Source organism: Talpa europaea, assembly GCF_964194135.1.
Source record: "Talpa europaea genome assembly, chromosome: 6".
Classification (NCBI taxonomy): domain Eukaryota; kingdom Metazoa; phylum Chordata; class Mammalia; order Eulipotyphla; family Talpidae; genus Talpa; species Talpa europaea.
In genome coordinates this window covers 58,935,249-58,955,401 of record NC_140072.1, presented here as the reverse complement: position 1 = coordinate 58,955,401, position 20,153 = coordinate 58,935,249, and the positions used below count along the sequence as shown (strand labels likewise).

General features: G+C 38.6%; 1 protein-coding gene across 1 annotated transcript in view; it reads right to left on the bottom strand.

The window, feature by feature from the left end:
* Positions 1-15,698, bottom strand: part of PPP3R1 (protein phosphatase 3 regulatory subunit B, alpha) — a gene marked incomplete at both ends in the record, with an annotated part of 57,156 nt that extends 41,458 nt beyond the window's left edge. The window contains one exon of the mRNA XM_084234848.1: positions 15,579-15,698. Within this exon, the coding sequence (XP_084090974.1) occupies positions 15,579-15,698 (120 nt within the window). The remainder of the gene's footprint in view (positions 1-15,578) is intronic.
* Positions 15,699-20,153: the final 4,455 nt, after the last annotated feature.

Sequence of the window (20,153 nt, the reverse complement as noted above, 5' to 3'; positions counted from 1 at the left end):
ATAGAACATACATATATATATATTACTTTAGTTCTATTATGGTTCACATTCTGATATGGTTCTAAAAGTCATATAAGGAAAATATTTAAGTAGGAAGGAGTGAAAAGAGTCATATAGTAATTATTACTTCCATTTTTGTGGTAGGTTCAGATTTGATATGAGTTGTATATTTAAAAACAAGGTATAACTGTATCTTGATCAGTAACAACTCTAAATTATGCAGGGTGCTATACTAAGAGCAATTATCAAAACTAGTCCTACAAAAGTATCTTTAAAACAATCTTACAGGCTGAGATTTACTGTAACAAATTTGAGCTCAAACTAATATAATTTCTATAGTAATCTTACCAATATATCACTGTCACACCCTTTCTATATTATAAGAGACACAGTTAATGAAATCATTTCCTTCTCAGAACACTTAAACTCAAGTGCCATGTCACTGCCAAGTCACACTGGCCTAGCAGTTTTAAATCACAGACACATAACAATAAGAGGGTGCAAGATAGGTGAAGAGAGCTGAAAACAGGAGTAGTAGTAGAACAGAAAATAGAGTACTATTACATGGAGATTGTTCAACAACTTTTGTAGGAAGTAAATTTGGTACTGTATTTAAAAACATACAATCCCAAAACAAAGCAGGAAACTTTTTAATAACTATAATTTAGAGAACGATCTCAAAACAGATGAAATAAAGGTGTACGAATGGAAAAGTTCTGCAAACATATTTGTTCTTCATCTGTAGTTTTTGGTTCACAGCATCTAGAAATACTTGAAATTTCCTTAGTGTTTATAGTGTTTAGTAGGCTAAAGCTTTATTTTACTCTTAGTGAAGGCAAATTTGGGAAGCACCAAGGATGGGGGCTGGTTGTCAGGGAAACCGAGATGAATGTAGAGTTGGAACTTCCAGTCCCAACCCCTGACCTCCAGGGAAGGAAAAGGGGCTAGATGCAGTTATTCAAACTCCCAAAGGCTAAAGAGTTAATCAGCTGTAGCTACATAATGAAGCCTCCATAAAAATGAAAGGGCTAGATCCAGAGCTTCTGGGCTGTTGAACACAGAAATTTTCAGTAGAATGACCCCCTTGGAGAGGACATGGAAGTTAATAACTTTTCTCCATACCTTGCTCTATGTATCTCTTCCTTCTGTCTGTTGATTCATACTTTTCAGTAGCCTTTGTAATAAATTGGCGATCTTGTGAATAGACAGATTTTCTAAGTTCTGCACGCAATTACGGCAAATTAACTGAAGCTGAAAGTGTGTACTAGGACACTGATTTACAGTCAGTATGTCATCAGATAATAATATGGGCTTGAGACAGGCACCTGAACTCTGAGGGGGTTGTGGGAAACCTCCAGTCCTTAACCTATGGTCAGAAGCCTGGGAGACCAGTGTTTGCTTCAGGTATCTGAATGAAATGGAGATTGGTCTTGAGAGAGTAAGACCTTTACCTGTAGAACCTGGTATTTCCTAGTAGAGTGTCAGATTGGGCTGAATCCTCAGTCTGGTGGTGTCTGAGAAATTACAGGGAGGTGTGGGGAGGCCTCCCACTGGAACTAGTCTCAGAGTCTCCTGTTGGAACTGGCCTTAAAGACATCCAACAATGCATAGACAATACCCCATCTTGGCTTGTTCTTTTTAAAAAAGGATTTTTTTGTTTCAGGTATATGAAACAATGATTCACTATTTGTATATACAGAGAAATGATCACAGGAAGTCTAGTTAACATCCATCATCAACAATTACTTTCCTTGCTGTGATGAGAATTTTTAAGAACTACTCTCTTAGCTACTTTCAAAATACAATATTAATTTAACCAGTCATCATGCTGTACGTTATATCCCCAGGACTTAACTACTTTATAACTGGAAGTTTGTACCTTCTGACCACACTCTTCACTCCAATATCCCCAAGTCTCACCAATCCCCTCTTCTGGCTATCTGTTCTCTGAATCTGTGAGTTCCCATTTTGGGGATTTTGTTTGAGTTTATACATGTAAGTGAGCTCGTGTTGTAGTTAATATTGTGTCTCACTTATTTCATTCATCATAGTTCCCTCAAGGTCCACCCATCTTGTCCCAAGGCAAGATTTATCCATTTTTATAGCTAAATATATTCCATTATATGTATTTCTTTCCTTTCTTCATTCAAACATGGATGGAGACTCAAGTCATTTCATGTCTTGGCAATTGTAAATGTTGCTGCAATGAACATGGGGTGCACCTATCTTTTCAAATTAGTATTTTCCTTTGCAAGTAAATAACTAGAATTGTAATTGCTGGATCATATGGTAGTTCTATTTTTAATTGTCTGAGGAACAGTCATACTGTTCCACAGTGGCTGCATGAATTTACAATAGTGCAGAAAGAAGGGTTCCTTTATCTCCACATCCTCTCCAACATGTGTTATTTCTTGTCTTTTGATAACCATTCCAACAGGTGTAACTGATACCTTACTATGGTTTTGATTCGCACTTCCCTGATGATTAGTGCAAACCTACTTGCCATCTGTATGCCGTGTTTGGGAAAAGTGTCTATACAGATCCTCAGCCCATTTTCTTAATTGGATAGTTTGGTATTTTTCTGCTATTGAATTGGGTGAGTTCTTTACATATTTTGGATATTAACCACTTATCAGATAGAATTTGCAAATATTTTTCTCATTTAGTAGGATGCCTTTTCATTTTGTTAATGGTTTTATTTGCTGTACAGAACTTTTTAGTTTGATGTAGTTCCACTTGTTTATTCTTGCTTTGTTGCCTTTTAGTTTGGTATTAAAGACACAAAATAAACATCACCAAGACCCACATTATGAAGCTTACTGCCTACGTTTTTCTTCTAGGAGTCTTATGGTTTTAGGTACTATATTCAAGTCTAATTCATTTTAGTGGGACAGTTTCATACATATAAATGTGGCTGGCCTGTTTTCTCACCACCACTTACGGAAGATTGTCCTTTTCCTATTGTATAGTCTTGGCTCAATTGTTGTAAATTAATTGACCATCTATGTGTGGGCTTATTTTTGTGCTCTCCATTCTGTTTCACTGATTGACATGTCTACTTTTATGTCAACAGTATGCTCTACTAGTTACTGTAGTTTCCTAAGGGATTTTTTTTTAAAGTAAAAGCTTTACTAATTTGTAATTTTATTAACAGCATTTTGTAATTTATCAAGCATCTTAAATATTTCCCTTATCCAAGATGTACAAGAATTCTGAATCAGGCAGGCTTATGGCCATTTTACAGACATGATACATACCAAAAAAAAAAAAAAAAAAATCAAGGTACTCCAATATAGATCTTCTAATTCTACATCCCATGCTTGTTACACCACATCGTATTATGTCTTATCATATCAAACAAAATTCATTAAAAGCAACAAAATCAACAAGATGATTGTAATAATCTCTCAGCATTTAAATGATTGCTTGACATAATCTAACTTTATGAGATAAATAATATGACTAGAATGAGTAATAAAATGCCCAAATAGCTGCTACATGTAAGTTCAAACTGGACAAACAGAGTGCACAGAAGAACTCTAATACCTTAAATAGCTCTACTGAAGCACTTACTATATACTGAATTATAAATTTTCTCTCCACATGTCTGACACAAGGAGTGAAGTCTTTGGGGCTATATCATTTTTTCCTTTGTCTCTGTAGCTAATATTATGTGTGGCATTTGTAATAGAGGAACATAAAAGTATATTAAAGAAACCAAGGATTTCAAATTAAAGTCTCATTTTATCACCTGTTCTAGAATCTGTAGAACTAAAAATTTTAAGATAAATTAGTTTAAGTAAACAAAACTGCCATTTATAAATCTTGAGTTTCCTTTATTTTCTTATGAAAAATATTGCCACTTTACAACACATGTGAATTGACACATTACTCAAATATGTAAAATAATCTTGATACATAAAAATTCTATAACTGTTAGAATCAACAGCAGCTTTCTTTCCAGTAGCTTTCTCATCATGTGTAACACACATCTGTTCCCTAACTGTTCATTCACAGAACTTTCAAAGACTTCCTCAGGCTGAGAGGATAAATATAACCTAACTAACTCAGTTACACCTCCTCTGGCTTTCCAAGCCAGCAGGACAAGTACCTATTTACCCATCCATCATTTATATTTAGAGAGAGACAATACTGTGGGAACTGGCTTTATAAGGATGAATAACAATGCACCACCTGCTCTAGAAGCCCAAAGCTTAGGAGGGGAGGCAAATAAACACTATGAAATATAAGACTACCATAATGAAAGTTAGTTATAGATGGTCACTAACTGCATGGGAAAGTTGGGAAAGTTTTCACAGAATGCCATTGGAACAGGATGTTGATACATACCAGGCAGAGTAAAAGGAAATATATTTTGGGAGGGGTGGGGGGGAATGCCCACATACACATACACACACACACACACACACAAGCACCAATAAGAGAAAAAGGATGAGGCATCTGAGAACCAGTTTGATTTGGTTATAGCATAAAGATGGTTAGAAATAAGGATCAGAATATAAGTGCCATATTTTTCAGTAGCATTGAGTTTTAAATAAGGCAATGACACCAGAGTTCCTTTTCAGAAGAAAAACTCTAAGGACAATATGAAAGGCAAGAATGAAGAAAGAAACTAAAGGCAAAACGAAAAGCATCAAGCAGGCTACAGAAGTAGTTCACGTGAGAGAGAAATTTAACTGTGACAAAGGGTGATAAAGCAGTAGCTAGATATCTTGTGAGGCATTTGTGGGATTTAAATGAGAGAGTATGTTTACTGCAACATGATACGATGTTTCTGAAAAACTTCCCGTTTTTAAAACTTCACATGGCTTAATGAAAATAAAGTTGGAAGGAGATACTCAAAACCTAAGTAAAACTGCAGAAAACTAACAAAGATAAAAATCCTAATAGCCATTAACAGTCTCACTTTAACATAAAAATGTGCTAAATAACAAGCATAGGACTTTTTAAAGGTACAGATGAAAGTAATATGTAAAGTATAAAGGGGTATGTATTTAAAGTTAAGCACAGGGGGAAAAAAAGAAAAACGTACACACACTTGACTGAATTCTGCAATAAATTCTTCCAACACACATAAATAATCAAACTGAGTCAAGAGTAAGAATGTAGGCTGTATGGACAGAACACAGTATTGTATTCTTTAGTACCTTGCTACTTTCAGCTGGATTAGTGTTATTTTGTTTGTTTGGTTTTTTCAGATTATTTATACAAGAACTGGGGTACAGTCAGAGGCGCAGGAGGGTGAGAGAATTCACCAGAGACAGAGCAGGGAGCAGAACAGGCAGGCAGACCGAAGACACTGCTGAGGGGAGCAGGGGGCGAGGCAGGAGAGGACAGCCACACCATGTGGGTTTCTCCTTGGCCAGCAGGGAACTGAACCCGCGCTGCAGAGGCCTCAGACAGCTTCACCACACGGGCCTCAACCCGCTGCACCACCAGGGAGGCCCGGATTAGTGTTATTTTTGATTCAGCTGTCACTACTTGATGTCACATAGCATTAACATCCTGAAAACATTATACATTTTCTTCTTTACCAACAGAATGTGAGTCAGACTCAAGTGCCTCAAAAGACCCTCACGTTTATAGTTGCTTGCTGATTTTGATTTTGATTTTTACTTTAAACCAGAGACACATTGGGGGGGGGGGGGAGGACTCGAGTCAAAATAAGGGGGGAGGTGCAATGCTATGGGGAATATAACCAAAATGGAAATGCATACATTGTGCAAAGATGAAAAAAGATGTAAGAATTATATAAAATAAAATATTTAAATAAAAAAAAGACCCTCACATGACTGAGCTTCCCACCACCCCCCCCCCCAACCAAGTCAGATCACATTCCTATGTTATCTTTGTTTAATACAGACAACAATTGATAACTGCTTAAACCTTTGAAATTAGCAAAGGGGAGAAAAAGACAGGTTCCTAGACAGGTGTAAACGGACAAATACTGCTTCCATTAAGGAAAAAAGGGAATACCGAAACGAAGATTACAAATACGAATGTAGTTATATGGAGTCTGAGGTTTCTTGAAGACATCCTTATTTAGATAAGTATGGGGCTAAAAATATAAATCAGTACATAGAAGATAATGAAACTTTAAGAAAAAATAATTCAAGCATTCACTCAATTCACTTTCAAAAATATTTACTGAATTTCTATAATATGTACTGTTATATGCTGGCAGCAGGGGTATATATAAAAGTGAAGAACAAACCAGTCATGATGATGCCCACATTCACAAAGCTCATATTAAATCATGGGAGGACAGAAAGCAACCAAACACCTACAGAACTAAGAAATTCTGTGCTACAAAGAACACATAAAAAGTACTAAAAGAGTGTAACATAGTCTGGTACGGGAGTAGAGGGCTCAATCACTTATTTGAGGGACATTTGAAGCATTATAAACAGCATACACAAAAGGATCTGACAGAATTAACAGCTGGAAAAATAAGCATAGCATATAATACCAAATAAAATAAGGCCAAGTGGCTAGAATATAGAAAGAAAGCAGAAACAGTGAAAGAAGCTGAAGTAAACAATAAACCTACAGAGTCTAAGGACTGCTTGAAAGATTTTAGTCTTTATAACATATGAGATCTTAAATGGGAAAGTGATACAATCATATTTAAGAGGGCCTTAGACCAAACCCAGTTGAGAGGCTAGCAACAAATAAAATGATCAGAGAGGGGAGAAAATAATTAGCAATAAGTATTACAGATGCCAAAAGAAGAGAGAATTACAAGAGTTCTCAAAAACTCCAATACTACAAAGAGATTAGAGAAAAATGAAGACCCAAATATACTTAATGAGTATTTACTGGATTTCCAGACAATACTGTCATCAGTATTGTCATCAGTGTTGGGGCCTTCCTGGTGGCTTAGGGGTTAAATCTCAGTGCTATTACATCTATGGCCTGAGTTCAATTCCCAGCCAGGGAGCTAACCCACATATGGGGCTCAGCAGACCTCTCGTGTCTTGCCTGCTGCTCTCCTTAGCAGTGTATTTCAGTAAATCCACCTGTTCTGCTCCCCACTCTATCTCTGGTGAATCCTCACACCTCTCTACCCCAACCTCTGGCCTACACCCCAGTTCTTCTATGCAAAAATAAAATAAATAAATCTTGATGCTCTGTTATCCTACTTTACTCATGTACTAAATAAATCAGATCTAGAATTTATAGTATTTTTTCAAGGTAACAAACTGATCAATGGAAGAGTAAGAAATCTAAAATCAAATCTTTACAACTCCAAATCTCATACTGTAATTAGAAGATTACTGATGACAAAAGCATCAGTGAAATACAGATATGCATAATTATTCTAAACCAGTGCTATCTAACAGACATTTCTGCAGCAAGGGAAAATTTTCTCTATCTGCACTAATACAGTAATCGCTAGCCACAAGCAGCCACTGAGCACTTGTAAGGAAGCTATTGTGAATAAAGAAATGAATTTATAGTTTTATTTAATTTTAATAAAAATTTAAGCAGCCACATGTAGCTAGTGGCTACTGAAATAGACATCAGAAATCTAGATTTTGTGATAGAATGAAAAACAAGACTATAAGCAAATAGAGGTAAGAGTGAAGAAGAAGTATGATGGCAAAGATAAAGACAGAGTAACAACCAAGTAGAGTTGAAGTATATCTGGCATGTTCATAAACTCTGAGAAAGATTATTATTATGAGTTAGTTGTAATTAATGAAATTCTACTTGTTAGGAAAATAGCTGCAATATGCACAAAGTCACAGATTTCCCTTATTATCTATTAGTATTTGTTTTTCCTAGCATGCCAATTTTTATTAAAAGTTATCTTACAAGCAAATAATACCAGATGATGCCTATAATAGGAAACTGCTTTTGGTATCACACTTAGGAAAATATAAAGGAACCATCCCTAAAACTAGACAGATTAAGAATAAAAGCATCAGTTGTTCTAATAAGGCAAAGGTAAAGATTTAATCCTTTTCTTAAAGATTTATTTATTTATGCATACAAAAGCTGGGGTGTAGCCCAGAGGTGCAGGGGGGCGGGGGTTGAGGGATCCACCAGAGACAGAGCGGAAAGCAGAACAGGTGGACTGACTGAAATACACTGCTGAGGGGAGCAGCGGGCGAGACAGGAGAGGTCTGCTGCACCATGTGGGTCACATCGTTGGCTAGGGATCGAACTTGTGCTGCAGTAGCTGGGGATTGCTTCATAGTGCTGACGCTCAACCCCTTAAGCCACCAGGGAGGCTCAAAATTTAACCCTTTTAATAGGTTGCTATGCTTCTCTTTCTTATACCTAGGTTTTAAAAAGCATACCTAATTATACTATACAAATAAAAATGGGTACTCAATGTATTGCTTAAAAAATACACCTGGCTAAAGGATGGATGAATTTAATAATGTTACCAGAAAAAAAACAAGTCAAAGAAACATCTCATTTACAGAAATGTTTTGGATAGCCATAGAGTTATCTAAGCGGCCCTTCTTATGATACATACGAGGGTTTTAACTAACAAACAAAACTCTCATGAAGAAACTTATGAGAACCTATGACACTGAATTATCAGTGCTAAATTTTAAAGGTTTTCATATAGAAATGCTCAAATGTCTTATTTTTAATGTAAATAATATGTAAAAAGTAGTATTTTATAGTAAAAACTATGTCAAAGACAAATCCAAAAACATCTATGAGTCACATTTCATTTCAAAATTTTATTTCTGTGCCAGGTCTACACATTAGTTATAATTATACCAAGAACTCTTGACTACAACAGAAGTACAGGAATTTTAGGAAGAGAGAGACGTGGAGTATTGATGAAAAGATTGGTCTAGGAAGTGTTCAAATGAGAAAAAAAATTCAGTTTCACCTTGCAAACCTGAAATAAAACAGATGCTTTATCCACTACATTTTGGAGACTGTTTTCTCTTTTATAAGAAATTGTTATCCATGTATCAATAGTTAATGCTAATAAAAACCATAAAAAACATAAAAAACATTCTAGTGGGATAATTATTTTTCCTAAGGATAATTTCATAAAAACACTGTCATAGTTCAGAACCTTGTTAAGGTATCAACCTCAATCATTATGAAGTTGCTAGATGATCAGAAAAATTATGCTGAATTGTTTTTGAGTCAATATTTACATTTAAAATATGGTTAAACTATTTTTATGTTTTCATAGGTTCACTTTCCAACTGCATTTGAGTTGGCAAGGAAATACAGTCCTAGAGTTAGTTACAAGTTCTACTGAAGCCACAGGGACACGGGGACGCTACCTCTTTTACTAGTGTTTAATGATACTGGCACATTTATCTGACTTTTGGGAGCACCATTTTTAAACTGAATTGATAATTAATTACTAGGTGCCTAGAAATGCTTAAGTGCAATGTTGTACCATAAATATTTTTTAAGTGAATTCTTCTCTCCACCCCCACTGGTTCAGTGACTTAGATATAAAGCAATGACTAAGTCTAATGGGGGAGTCATTAAAATTCTATCTAGTATAATGGTTCCTAAATAATTACAATCAATATAAAGGTAAATTTTAATCATCAATGAAATTACAGCAATTTCCACTCACACAAAGTGCAGTACTTTTCCTAATTTTAATACTAACATATTCAAAATTAACAAGGACGAAGCTATCAGAGGATTGCTCCTGTGAGAGCAGGACCTGTCTATCGAGATGGAGTGAGGCCACTTTCAGTTGCCCACACTAGATCCTATTTCTTTCAGGAATGTAAACATACATGACCATAAAGTCAGGGTCAGCAGGCCCATTAATATACCACAGGCCCAAGAGTAGAAATAACTGGGTGCCATGACCTTTCTAGTGGGGAGTGAGAGGTAGGAATACCCTTAATTTCCAAGGATCCAGTCACATGACTCCCAAATCTTATCACAATGCTCCAGGATCACATCACCCTCTCCAGAGAGGTGGTATCCTCTCTTGAAACCTTTATGACCACTAAGGAAGGCTCAGGATCAATCTCTCTTATGAGGAGACCCATGCAGGTCCTAGAAATGCCCAGGGTACTCTGCCAATCTGTCTCAACACAACTTTCATTTTCAGCACTCTAAGAATATTCACATGTGACACATAATACAAACTTCTGAGATTTTTAGAACACATCATGTAAAATTCAATGCTGCATATCGATTTCAATAGTCTCAATGCTTTGTAATGTTTTCCACAATTCCCATAAACTTATGTTAAACATAAAACAAACAAAAAACCCCCAAAATAAATAAAATATGGTTTAAAAACTTGGAATAAAACTGACTATACTGCGCAAACTAGAAAATAACATGGCTAAAATCTCTTTATGTCTAACCTAATAGCCCCTTAAATAAAAACTTAATATTGTAAGTTAAATAACCCATACACTGGCATAGATTAAAAAAACAAAACTATTTTTAACATGAAAACCCCCTCCAAGAATATACACGATATTGAACAGTGACCAGCACAGAGAAATGGAGGTAGAGAGGAGATCAGGAAAGACTTAATTTCCATCTTCTACATTTCCGTATGGTTTGAGTTTTTAAACAAATATATTAATAGTGTCCTTAGAACTTTAAAGTAAAATTTTGAGAAAAATCAATCTACAACTAGATGTTCCATTTACATAAAACCTGAACTCAGAAAAGAATTCTTTTAAATGAGTTTGTTTCATTTTACACCTAAGTAACTTGATCAGAAGTTGACTAAAGCGAAGATTAATAGGGCATTATGCTCGTTAAAACTTCTGTTTCTTAGATTCATTTCCTAGCTCATTAACACAATGTTGTCCTCTCCTGATTCCACTTATTATTCAATAATTACTTAATACTCTGTTAACTGCCTAAAATCAGTATGATCCTCTCCTATTCATTTCAGTTTCAATCTCAAATTCAGTAAACCTTGCCTCCAACTATCTAGTCAGTTACTGAAATGATTTAGGCCACCTCATATGAACTTAATTTTTTTTTTAAGATTTATTCCATTCATTTATGCTTATAAGAACTGGGGTGTAGGCCAGAGGTGGGGGGGCACTTGAGAGGATTTGCCAGGGAAGGGAGCAGAACAGGTGGATCCACTGAAACACATTGCTGGGAGAGCAGCAGGGCAGGACAGGACAGGTCTGCAGTGCCATATGTGGGTTAGCAACCAGGCTGGGGACTGAAATCATGCCCCATTTGGCTGGTGATAGCTTGACAACTCTGAGACTTAACCCCTGCGCCACCAGGGAGGCCCTGAACTCCATTATTAAAACATATTAAAATAGGGGCCTCCCTGGTAGCACAAGAGGTAAAGTCTCAGCACTATCAAGCTATTGGCAGCCACTGCAGCCTGCGTTCAGGGAGCTAACCTACATGGTGCAGCAGACCTCTCCAGTTTTGCATGCTCCTCAGCAGTGTATTTCAGTGGCTCCACATGTTCTGCTCAACACTGTCTCTCAGGTGAATGCTCTCATTCCCTGCACCTCTGGCCTATACCCCCATTCTTGTATGCATAAATAAAAATTAATTCTTAAAAAAAAAAAATAAAACAGCCTCCCTGGTGGCACAAGGGATTAAGACACAACCTATGAAGTTGTCCGCAGCCACTGCTGCAAGAGTTCAATCCCCCGGCCAGGGAGCTACCCACACGGCATAGCAGACCTCTCCTGACTAGCCCACTGCTCCCCGTAGTAATGTATTTCAGTCAATCCGCCTGTTCTGTACTCCACTCTGTCTCTGGTAAATCTTCTCACCTCCCACAACTCTGGCCTGGATCCCAATTCTTGTATGTATAAATAAATAAATCTTTAAAAAATAATTTAAAAAAAAAGCAAAAAACAAAAATTAAAACCTACTCTTCTCACCCAGATTTTTTTTACCCTCTTTTGATGTCCCTCTTTCCTTCTATTCCTCTTCTGTCCACCATTTCCAGGGCTCATTCCATTAATCATGCTCTTTCTTATAGTTCTGTTTCCTGATTTCTAATTCTAAAGTATGCCATAGCTCTACCCTAAAAAGAACTAAACCTAACTGTAAACCATAAAACTACTGTCATTTTTTTCATAAATATATCAAAAAAGGAACTGACATAGTCTCCAATGTCTCACTCCTATATCCCACTTAATTATGTACACATTCCTTTTTTGAATACTACTTAATAGTGTATTTTATATACTAAGTATTTGGAATATAACAATGAAAAGACAAAGTCTCTGCATCCTCACAATATACATTCCTTTGCAATTTTATTCTCACTACCTAGGACCTCATTGAAGTTACTCTTTTAAAATTAGCAACATTTTTCTAATGACCAATTCCATTAGTTTCTTCTTAATTCTTCTAACCTTTCCTCTTCAACTATTAAACATTCAAGTATAACCCTAACTTCTTTTCCAAATATATTACCCAATTTGTTAATCTTATTATAATGTCTCAAACTCATCAAATTCACTAAAATCAAGCTCACTTTCTTCTGCCACTTCTTTCAACCAGTCTGAACTCCTACTGTTGTTAATAATGTGTCTTTGTCTCCAGTCACCAGGGCGTTCATTCTTTATGACTGTTCATAACCAATCAGTTTCCTTTCAACTTTATCTTTAAAATGTCTCCAGTTCTTTTCACTTTCAAATCCTTGTAACTTCACACCCATAACATCACAAAGCAGTATCCCTACCTACAAATTCCTCTCCTTCCAATCACCCAACATCTTACTCCACACTAATCAATGATTCCCCAATGGAACCAAACTGAGGTTTAATAGTTAAGATCGTTACAACTTAACATAGGACTTCCTTTACAATCTTAACTCTTACAAAACCTCTTTAATAGTTTTCATCTTCATATCCTTCCCTCTCATATAAATGAATAAGAAAACTCTTCCAGTCTGAAAAATCATTTTGCTTCCTATACTCCTCGTGGGCCTCAAACTATCAATATTAGTAATTCCATCTTTTCCCTTTAAATTTTCAACTACTGCTCCCTCTTTTCTGACTTGTTCTCTTAACCCCAAAATAAATTCATCCTCAAACCTAAATTCTCTAGCATTCATATTCTCTTCTAATCAAACCTTTAAAGAACAGTTTCTACTCAATGTCTTGCCACCCACTCATTCCTCAGCCCATTGCATCCTGGCTTTCCTTGCTACCATTAAAAAATGTTTTTTGTGTACTGTTGCCAAAATCACCAGAACTCTCTAGACTCCTTCAATATCTACACACTACCAATGCCTTCAAATCTGATAAAGTAATAGGGTGGTCCCCAGGAAGTGGGGAGGTTCCAGGTTTCCTGCCCCACCCAAAGGAGGGTGGAGCTGAGCAGGAAGAATAAGAAGCTGAAGAACAGAATGAGGAAGGAAGGAAGCAGGATGGAGACGCAGAAGGAGACCTGGAAGAGGCACATGGAGCAGAGAGACATGTGAAGAAACTGCACTTGCCTTTTGGTCATGGACTGGTTGAAAGAGATGTGGGTGAGAGACCCATGGGGAGGATAACAATGGCAGCTTTTGTCTTGATTTTGATTTTGCTCTTTTCCTTCCAGACTTGTCTGGTTGTTTCTGGTCCTTTTCTGTGGGTCCACACTGAAAGGTGCTTTAGACTTCTGGCAGGCTTTCGGGCCTTGCTCTGGGCCAGTCCTGTTTGGGTGGACTTTTACCCATGAGGGGATGGGTAACTTTGGGTGCTTGATTTAGGAACTATATTCTTTGCCTTTCTGTATTGTTTACTAATTGCATTAAGGTTCCTTTTCATTGAAGTCTCATATGTTTTATGTTGATGCGGCAGATGGCAGAACCTATTTAGAGCAGGCAGGTTTGGGGGCTCTGGGGTGCCCCTCTCCCTACCCTACAACAATAAGACTATTTTTGCAACTATCTCTTTGGCTTATCCTCAGACAACCTTCACAGGTTCCTCATCCTCTACGTGACTCTTAAATGCAGAATATTTTAGAGTTTGCCCTCTCCTCATATTTCCTCTTTACAAGATTTCATCCAGTCTCATGGTATCAACTATTACCTAATAAAAATACCAAGAAAACAATCAAATCTTTTTATTTATTTTTCTTACATTGTTATTCATTTTTGTTTAATAAATCTCCCACCACATCACCCTGTGAACCATCACTATAGTCCCTTGTGCTCTTCCCCTCCACCCCCATGCTTGGATCTACAGTTTGCCTGCAATTTTGTGGGGCTTTTTGACCCTTTGTTCTGTTTTCCTATGTTCCTTCTATGAGTAAAGCTATCTGGTATTTTTCTTTTTCCTTTTGACTTATTTCACTGAGCATAATCCTTTCTAGCTCCAGCCGGACAACAATCAAACTGTTACTACAAAATGTCCCTTTTGAGTTCAGATATAGCTAGTCAATTACCTACTGACAATATCTATCTAGACAATACATGATTAAATTCAACATGTACAAAAGTCATCATCATCCCCCAAATCTCCTTCTATATCTTCTAGGCAGAAAATGTTCATTTCTGAAAACATCTCTGAAGACACTGATGCTAACTCAGAATCCACATTTTTAAGAATCACTGCTCAAATATATGCTGCCTCTTTCTACCAGGCTACCAAATTCTTTCTGGTATGTCCATGATATCTATGCAGAAAGCACTGTTAGTTCACAGCACTGTATTCTACTGACAGAATCATGCAACACAGCATTTCTAGCATTAAGACTGGATATGAAATGATAAAACTGGAGATGAAACAACAGTCATCCTCAGCAAACTGGAAGTTTCTTGAGGATGCAGTAACCATTTCCATGTATTTCTAGAGCCAAATCTTACCCAAGTAAGTGCTCAATAAATATCTACTGAATAGATAACACCATCATCTATCAGTCACCCAAAGAGAAGCAATGGCAGAATTTAGTCCCTTTTGTCTCTATAATTCAATAGTCACCAAGTACTATGCTCTACCCCCTAAATGTTTCTCATACCTGGTTCCTCCTTTCCACCTGCACTATTAATACATTGTTTCAAGTCATTGTTTCTCACATGAATGACTGCAATAATCTCCCCATCTAAATTCATCTGTCCTGTTTTTTATTATCCACATACTCTATCAGATAGATCCCTTTAAAAAACTTAATGAGAAGTAATCCTCTTGCTTAGAAACAGAACCGCCTGGTGGCGCAGGTAGTTGAGCGCCGTGCTGTGAAGCTGTCTGCAGCCTCTGCAGCGCCGGTTAGATCCTGGCCGGCCCACAAGGGTCCCACATCCTGTGGCAGACCTCTCCCGTCCAGACCTCTCCTGTCGCGCCCACTGCTCCCCTCAGCAGTGTATTTCGTTGGTCTGCCTGTTCTGTTCCCCGCTCTGTCTCTGGTGAATCCTCTCACCCTCCTGTACATCTGGCCTGCACCCTAGTTCTTGTATAAAATAAATAAATCTTTATTAAAAAAAAGGAAATAATAGCTTCCCACCAGCTTTAAGAAAAATGTTAACTAATTCATATGATATGCAAAAAGCTCCTTTATGAGTTGCAACAATCTGCCCAACACTCAACCCATCCTCTTTTTTTCCCTTCTACCCTGTCCTTCCAGCCACACTGAACTGGCTTGGATCCCATGCCTTCATGACTTTAAACCTGAATTTCTCTACCTATAGCACCTTTCCCACAAACTAAATACTCATCCTTTGAAGATTCAGCTGGGGCATATCTCTTCCGGTAAGCTTTCTTTGAATGACATTCATCTCCCTGCTCCATCCCACCGCAGTTTGGATTAAGTCTTTCCTCTGCCATGTGCTCTTACACATTCCCATGTTTAGTCTGTTAACAGCACATTATCATACTGCAGAACCGTCTTGTTTATCCCACATGATTAAAGATCATGTTTACCCACACATGATTAAAGGTCCACAATTAAGTCATATTTGTACTGTCAGTGCTAGGTACATTAACAGATGCTCAATCAAAATTCAAATGCATCCCTTACTATTCCCTGAAGAGTTGTTTTCAAAATTTAGCATTCATGAAAATTACCTGGAAGACATAAAATCTAGACTGTTGGTCCCATCCCTAGAGTTTAGGATTCAGTGGGTCCAAGGTGGGATCTAATGAGTTCCCATAAGATGCTTATGACGCTAGTCCAGGAAACATGTTTCAAGTATCAATACTCCAAATATATGTCTCCCTATCCTAGACATTTAAAAAAAAAAAGTCTTTTCTCCTATTTGCCTCTAATTCTACCTACTATAATCTTTTTTTTTTTTATATATAGAGGCATGCTTTATTTATTTATTTTATTTATTTTGTTTGTTTGTTTTGTTTATACATGCACTGGGTACAGTCAGAAGCGCGGGAGGGTGAGAGAATTCACCAGAGCCAGAGCGGGGAGCAGAGCAGGCAGAAGGAGCAAAGTACACTGCTGAGGGGAGCAGCCGGCGGCAGGAGAGGTCTGCGCGCCATGTGGGACCCTCCTCCGGAGGCCGGGGAGCAGCCGGGGATCGAACCGGCACCGCAGAGGTTGCGGGCAGCTTCGCAACCGAGCGCTGAACCGCTGCGCCACCGGGGAGGCCCACTATAATCTTTTTAGACAATCTTTTTAGACCCAGTTCAACTGTCACCTTCATAAAACATTCCCTAATTCAAGATGAGATTTGATCTTGCTTTTTCCTCAATTTCTGTCATGCTTTGTGTTATGTTATTCCATGAAAATTCAGGCTAATGGTTTACACACCCACTAGCATTTCTCTTGTGTTCTCCACTTAAGTGAAGTCAGGAAAACTGCCTTAATCATCTTAATAGTCTCCATAACTGAGCACTGTAACCAGTGAACAGCAGACAACATTTACAAGTATTTGTTGATATGAATGAATCTCTGTGCTTGCCTGGACTTCTGGGCCCACAGTCTGTCTGACTCACTTAATCCTCTTGGCCCCTGCTGACTTCCTTATACTGCCTTGTACTCTCGCTTGCCCTACTACCTATGACAGATGCCTGATCCTCTCATACTTGTCTGTCCCTCTTACTGCTAACCCTTAGTCAGCTTCTTTACCTTGGACTCCAAACCTTTATTAATTTTCTCCTAGTGACTAATGTGACTTTTAATTCTGCTGACCATGAGAGGTTGCTTGCCTTTTTTTTTTTAAAGCAATCTTTATTTGTCTCAGAACTTATCTGTAATATGATGTGTATACAATTCTAAGTATAGTCGTTGTAGACAGCAATAAGTGTGTTTTAGTTTCTAATTACAGATGATGGAGATAATTTTAATAAAAAAGGTTAAAAATACAAACATAAAAAGGTCATTTATAAAATTTAAGATTGTGCGAAGAAACAAAATTTAAAAGGTTAGCTACATATGTACTAGGTTCATATATACAGAACAAAATCTGTATTACCTATTCCAACAAAAACAGATATAAAAAATATCTGGTCATGTTTCTAAATTATACTAGGCATACAGAACTATTTCTGATACATGGAAAGTTAAATAAGTTTCTAAAAATACCCCTACAAATTTATTCCTTCAAAAAATTACTAAATTACAGTTTTCAATCAACCTACACCTTCTTCTATTTGATTTCATTCTTCTCCCATTCCTTTCTGTGTCGGTAACAATGAAATACTCTATGTAAAACTATTCCTGTCTACCTGAAAAACTTGTAAAAACTTTTATTTATTTTAATAAACATCTATTTAGTTTATCATAGAGAAGTGATCACTAGTGGGTCAAGGAAAATTCTTAGGAGCTGAGTACTCAGATTTTTGTGTATATATACATGAGCTTAATCCTACCTGGATGCTCAACACTCAGAAAAATAAGAAACTACTTTTAAAGTAGCAACTAAAATTACTAACTGTCACAAAAGATTCTTGCTAGGCTCTATCCAATCATACAAAATTTTCACTTCCCTCTTACTTGAACTAGTCATAAATTAAAATCTTTTGGCAAAAAATGTAAATATGCTCATGCTATCTAGGAGTTCTCATAAAGATTTTCAAAGGTAGTAAAAATTTTCACTGTTGCTCAATTAGTTAAAAAAGAGCTAAAAATCATATACCTAAAAGGAAACTACAAAAAAAAGAGAAATATTGACTGGAAGAAAACTATACCTTCTGGTAAACCTTAAAATATTTTTGAACGATAAAGACCAAGTACTAGAAAGGTAAATTGAAGAGCTAAAAAGGGATTTCCCCAATTTAGCCTGCTGTTCAAAAAAAAACCTGGTGAGGGGATGCATCATGGGGGGGCGGGTGAGGCCAGGGAAGGAGTCGAACTACTTGGAAATCACATATACCATATAACACAGAAATAATATGCAAGCAAAATTTTGAGGATCATTGATGCAAAATACATTGTTTATAAAAGTATTCACTGCAATAGACAAAGATCTTCAAATTCTGACCTTCGAATAAAATACATGTACAGGGAAGTTGTATTAAAGTACTTTAAGAACTCCAAAAGACTATGCCAATAAAGAGATTGCACGATGAATGACTAAATTGTTTTCTGTAACAGTCTGGAAAAGCCTAGGTTTTGTGACTTTGAGGGCCAAACTTGTCTGAGCACCTCCCAAACTGGCAGGTCAAAACTTCCTCTACCAAAATCACCAATAATTTATTAAGTTGGTTCCTAGTCTGCATCTTAAGTGTATATTAGTAAGTGCACTTAATCCATTTGTTCTGTACGTTAAATAAAAGCTGGCACCAGACTACTCTAATTTCATTTTCTTCTCTCACAACGACACCAAACTGATCTTAAGTTGCAATGAACAGAACGTCTCTTCATTAAGCCACCACTATATTGTAAATTAACATCTACAGAGTGAAATACAACTAAAAGGCACAAGCAAATTACTCAACATCAGCCTAAATATCTTGTGTCAACTGTTTTAAAGACTTTGTTAACAACAGAGCCAAAGTTCGAATATCTGATCTATAAACCAGCACTAGGAACTTTTTTTTCTAGTCTGTATACAATTCTTGATTACAAAGAGGAAACTACCCGGAGAGCGAGAACCGGTAAGGTAACAGGCTAAAAGGGCGTCGTTGATTTCTTGGCTTTGGTGACAGAGGCGGGAGACACACCCCTAGCGTCAGTCTGAAACACTACAGCAGCGCTTTCTACCTAGGGATTAAATGTGAGGGTAAGAAAAGACAAATTTAAATCGCCATGATTCAAAAACAACCACAAGAGAGAGACTCAGCGAAGATAACAAAGAAAACGAAAGATCCTAGGTAGTGAGGAAGCATTAAGACACAAGGACGCCCACTTATCCAAGACCGAGCTACTCTGTGTTTTCAAGAAGATACACCTTGGACCTTTCCGGTTCGCCAGGGCTGAGCGAAAAGCAGCAAAGAAACCCCACAAGGTTGCAAACAGCAGCGGAATAAACACTAGCAGGAGAGGGGGAAGTAAGTGGCAGGATTCCTGCCAAGCCTCATAGCTCGAGCGGGGAGTGCGAGTGGGAGACAAGAGCTGCTCTGGAAAGTGGGTCTTACGTAAAGACCCATTTGCTACACCTTCTCCCGCGGCATTCCGGAATACCCCCGAACTTGAGAGTGAGTCTGGGGGTGAAAAGGGGCTCCACGTGGAGGAGGGTCCGGAGAGAAGTAATGCGCGGAGACAGCACCCAGTCGGCGCCCGGGGAGAGGGGCCCCGGCAGAAGCGGAATCCCCGCGGCCCCAGGGAGGGGGTGGGGGGGAGGGGGCGGGGGGGCGCCCCGCCGCGGCCCGGGGGCGGGCGCAGGGGCCCCGCGGTCCTGTCAAGCAGCCGGCCAGCCGCCCCCGCCCGCCGCCTTCGAATCTCCCCGGCCCCCGGCGGCACCAGCCGGACCCGGGTCTCTCGCATTTTCCGGCGGGGGAAGCCGGCCGGGGGCGTCGGGGCTCGCCCCCGCCAGCGGCGGGCGGAGGAGGGATGGGACGCAGGGGAAGCGAAGGTCTCACCATTTTGCTCGGCGGTCGGCGGCGAGGTCGGCGGAGGAGTGTGTCGGCGCTGACGGGCTCCCGCAGGAAGCGGCGGCGGCGGCCCAGCTGCGCTCGGCTGGGGCGGCTGCGGCCCTCGGGACGCCCGCGAGGGAAGGGGTTCGGGCTGGGGGAGGGGAGGCGGCGCCGCGGAGCCCGCGCCGGCCGGGTGACTGGGCGCACGGGAGCCGGCGGGGGTGGGGGCGAGGAGAGAAATTAAGGTCGAGATTCAGCGGCAGCGAGAGCGGGAGG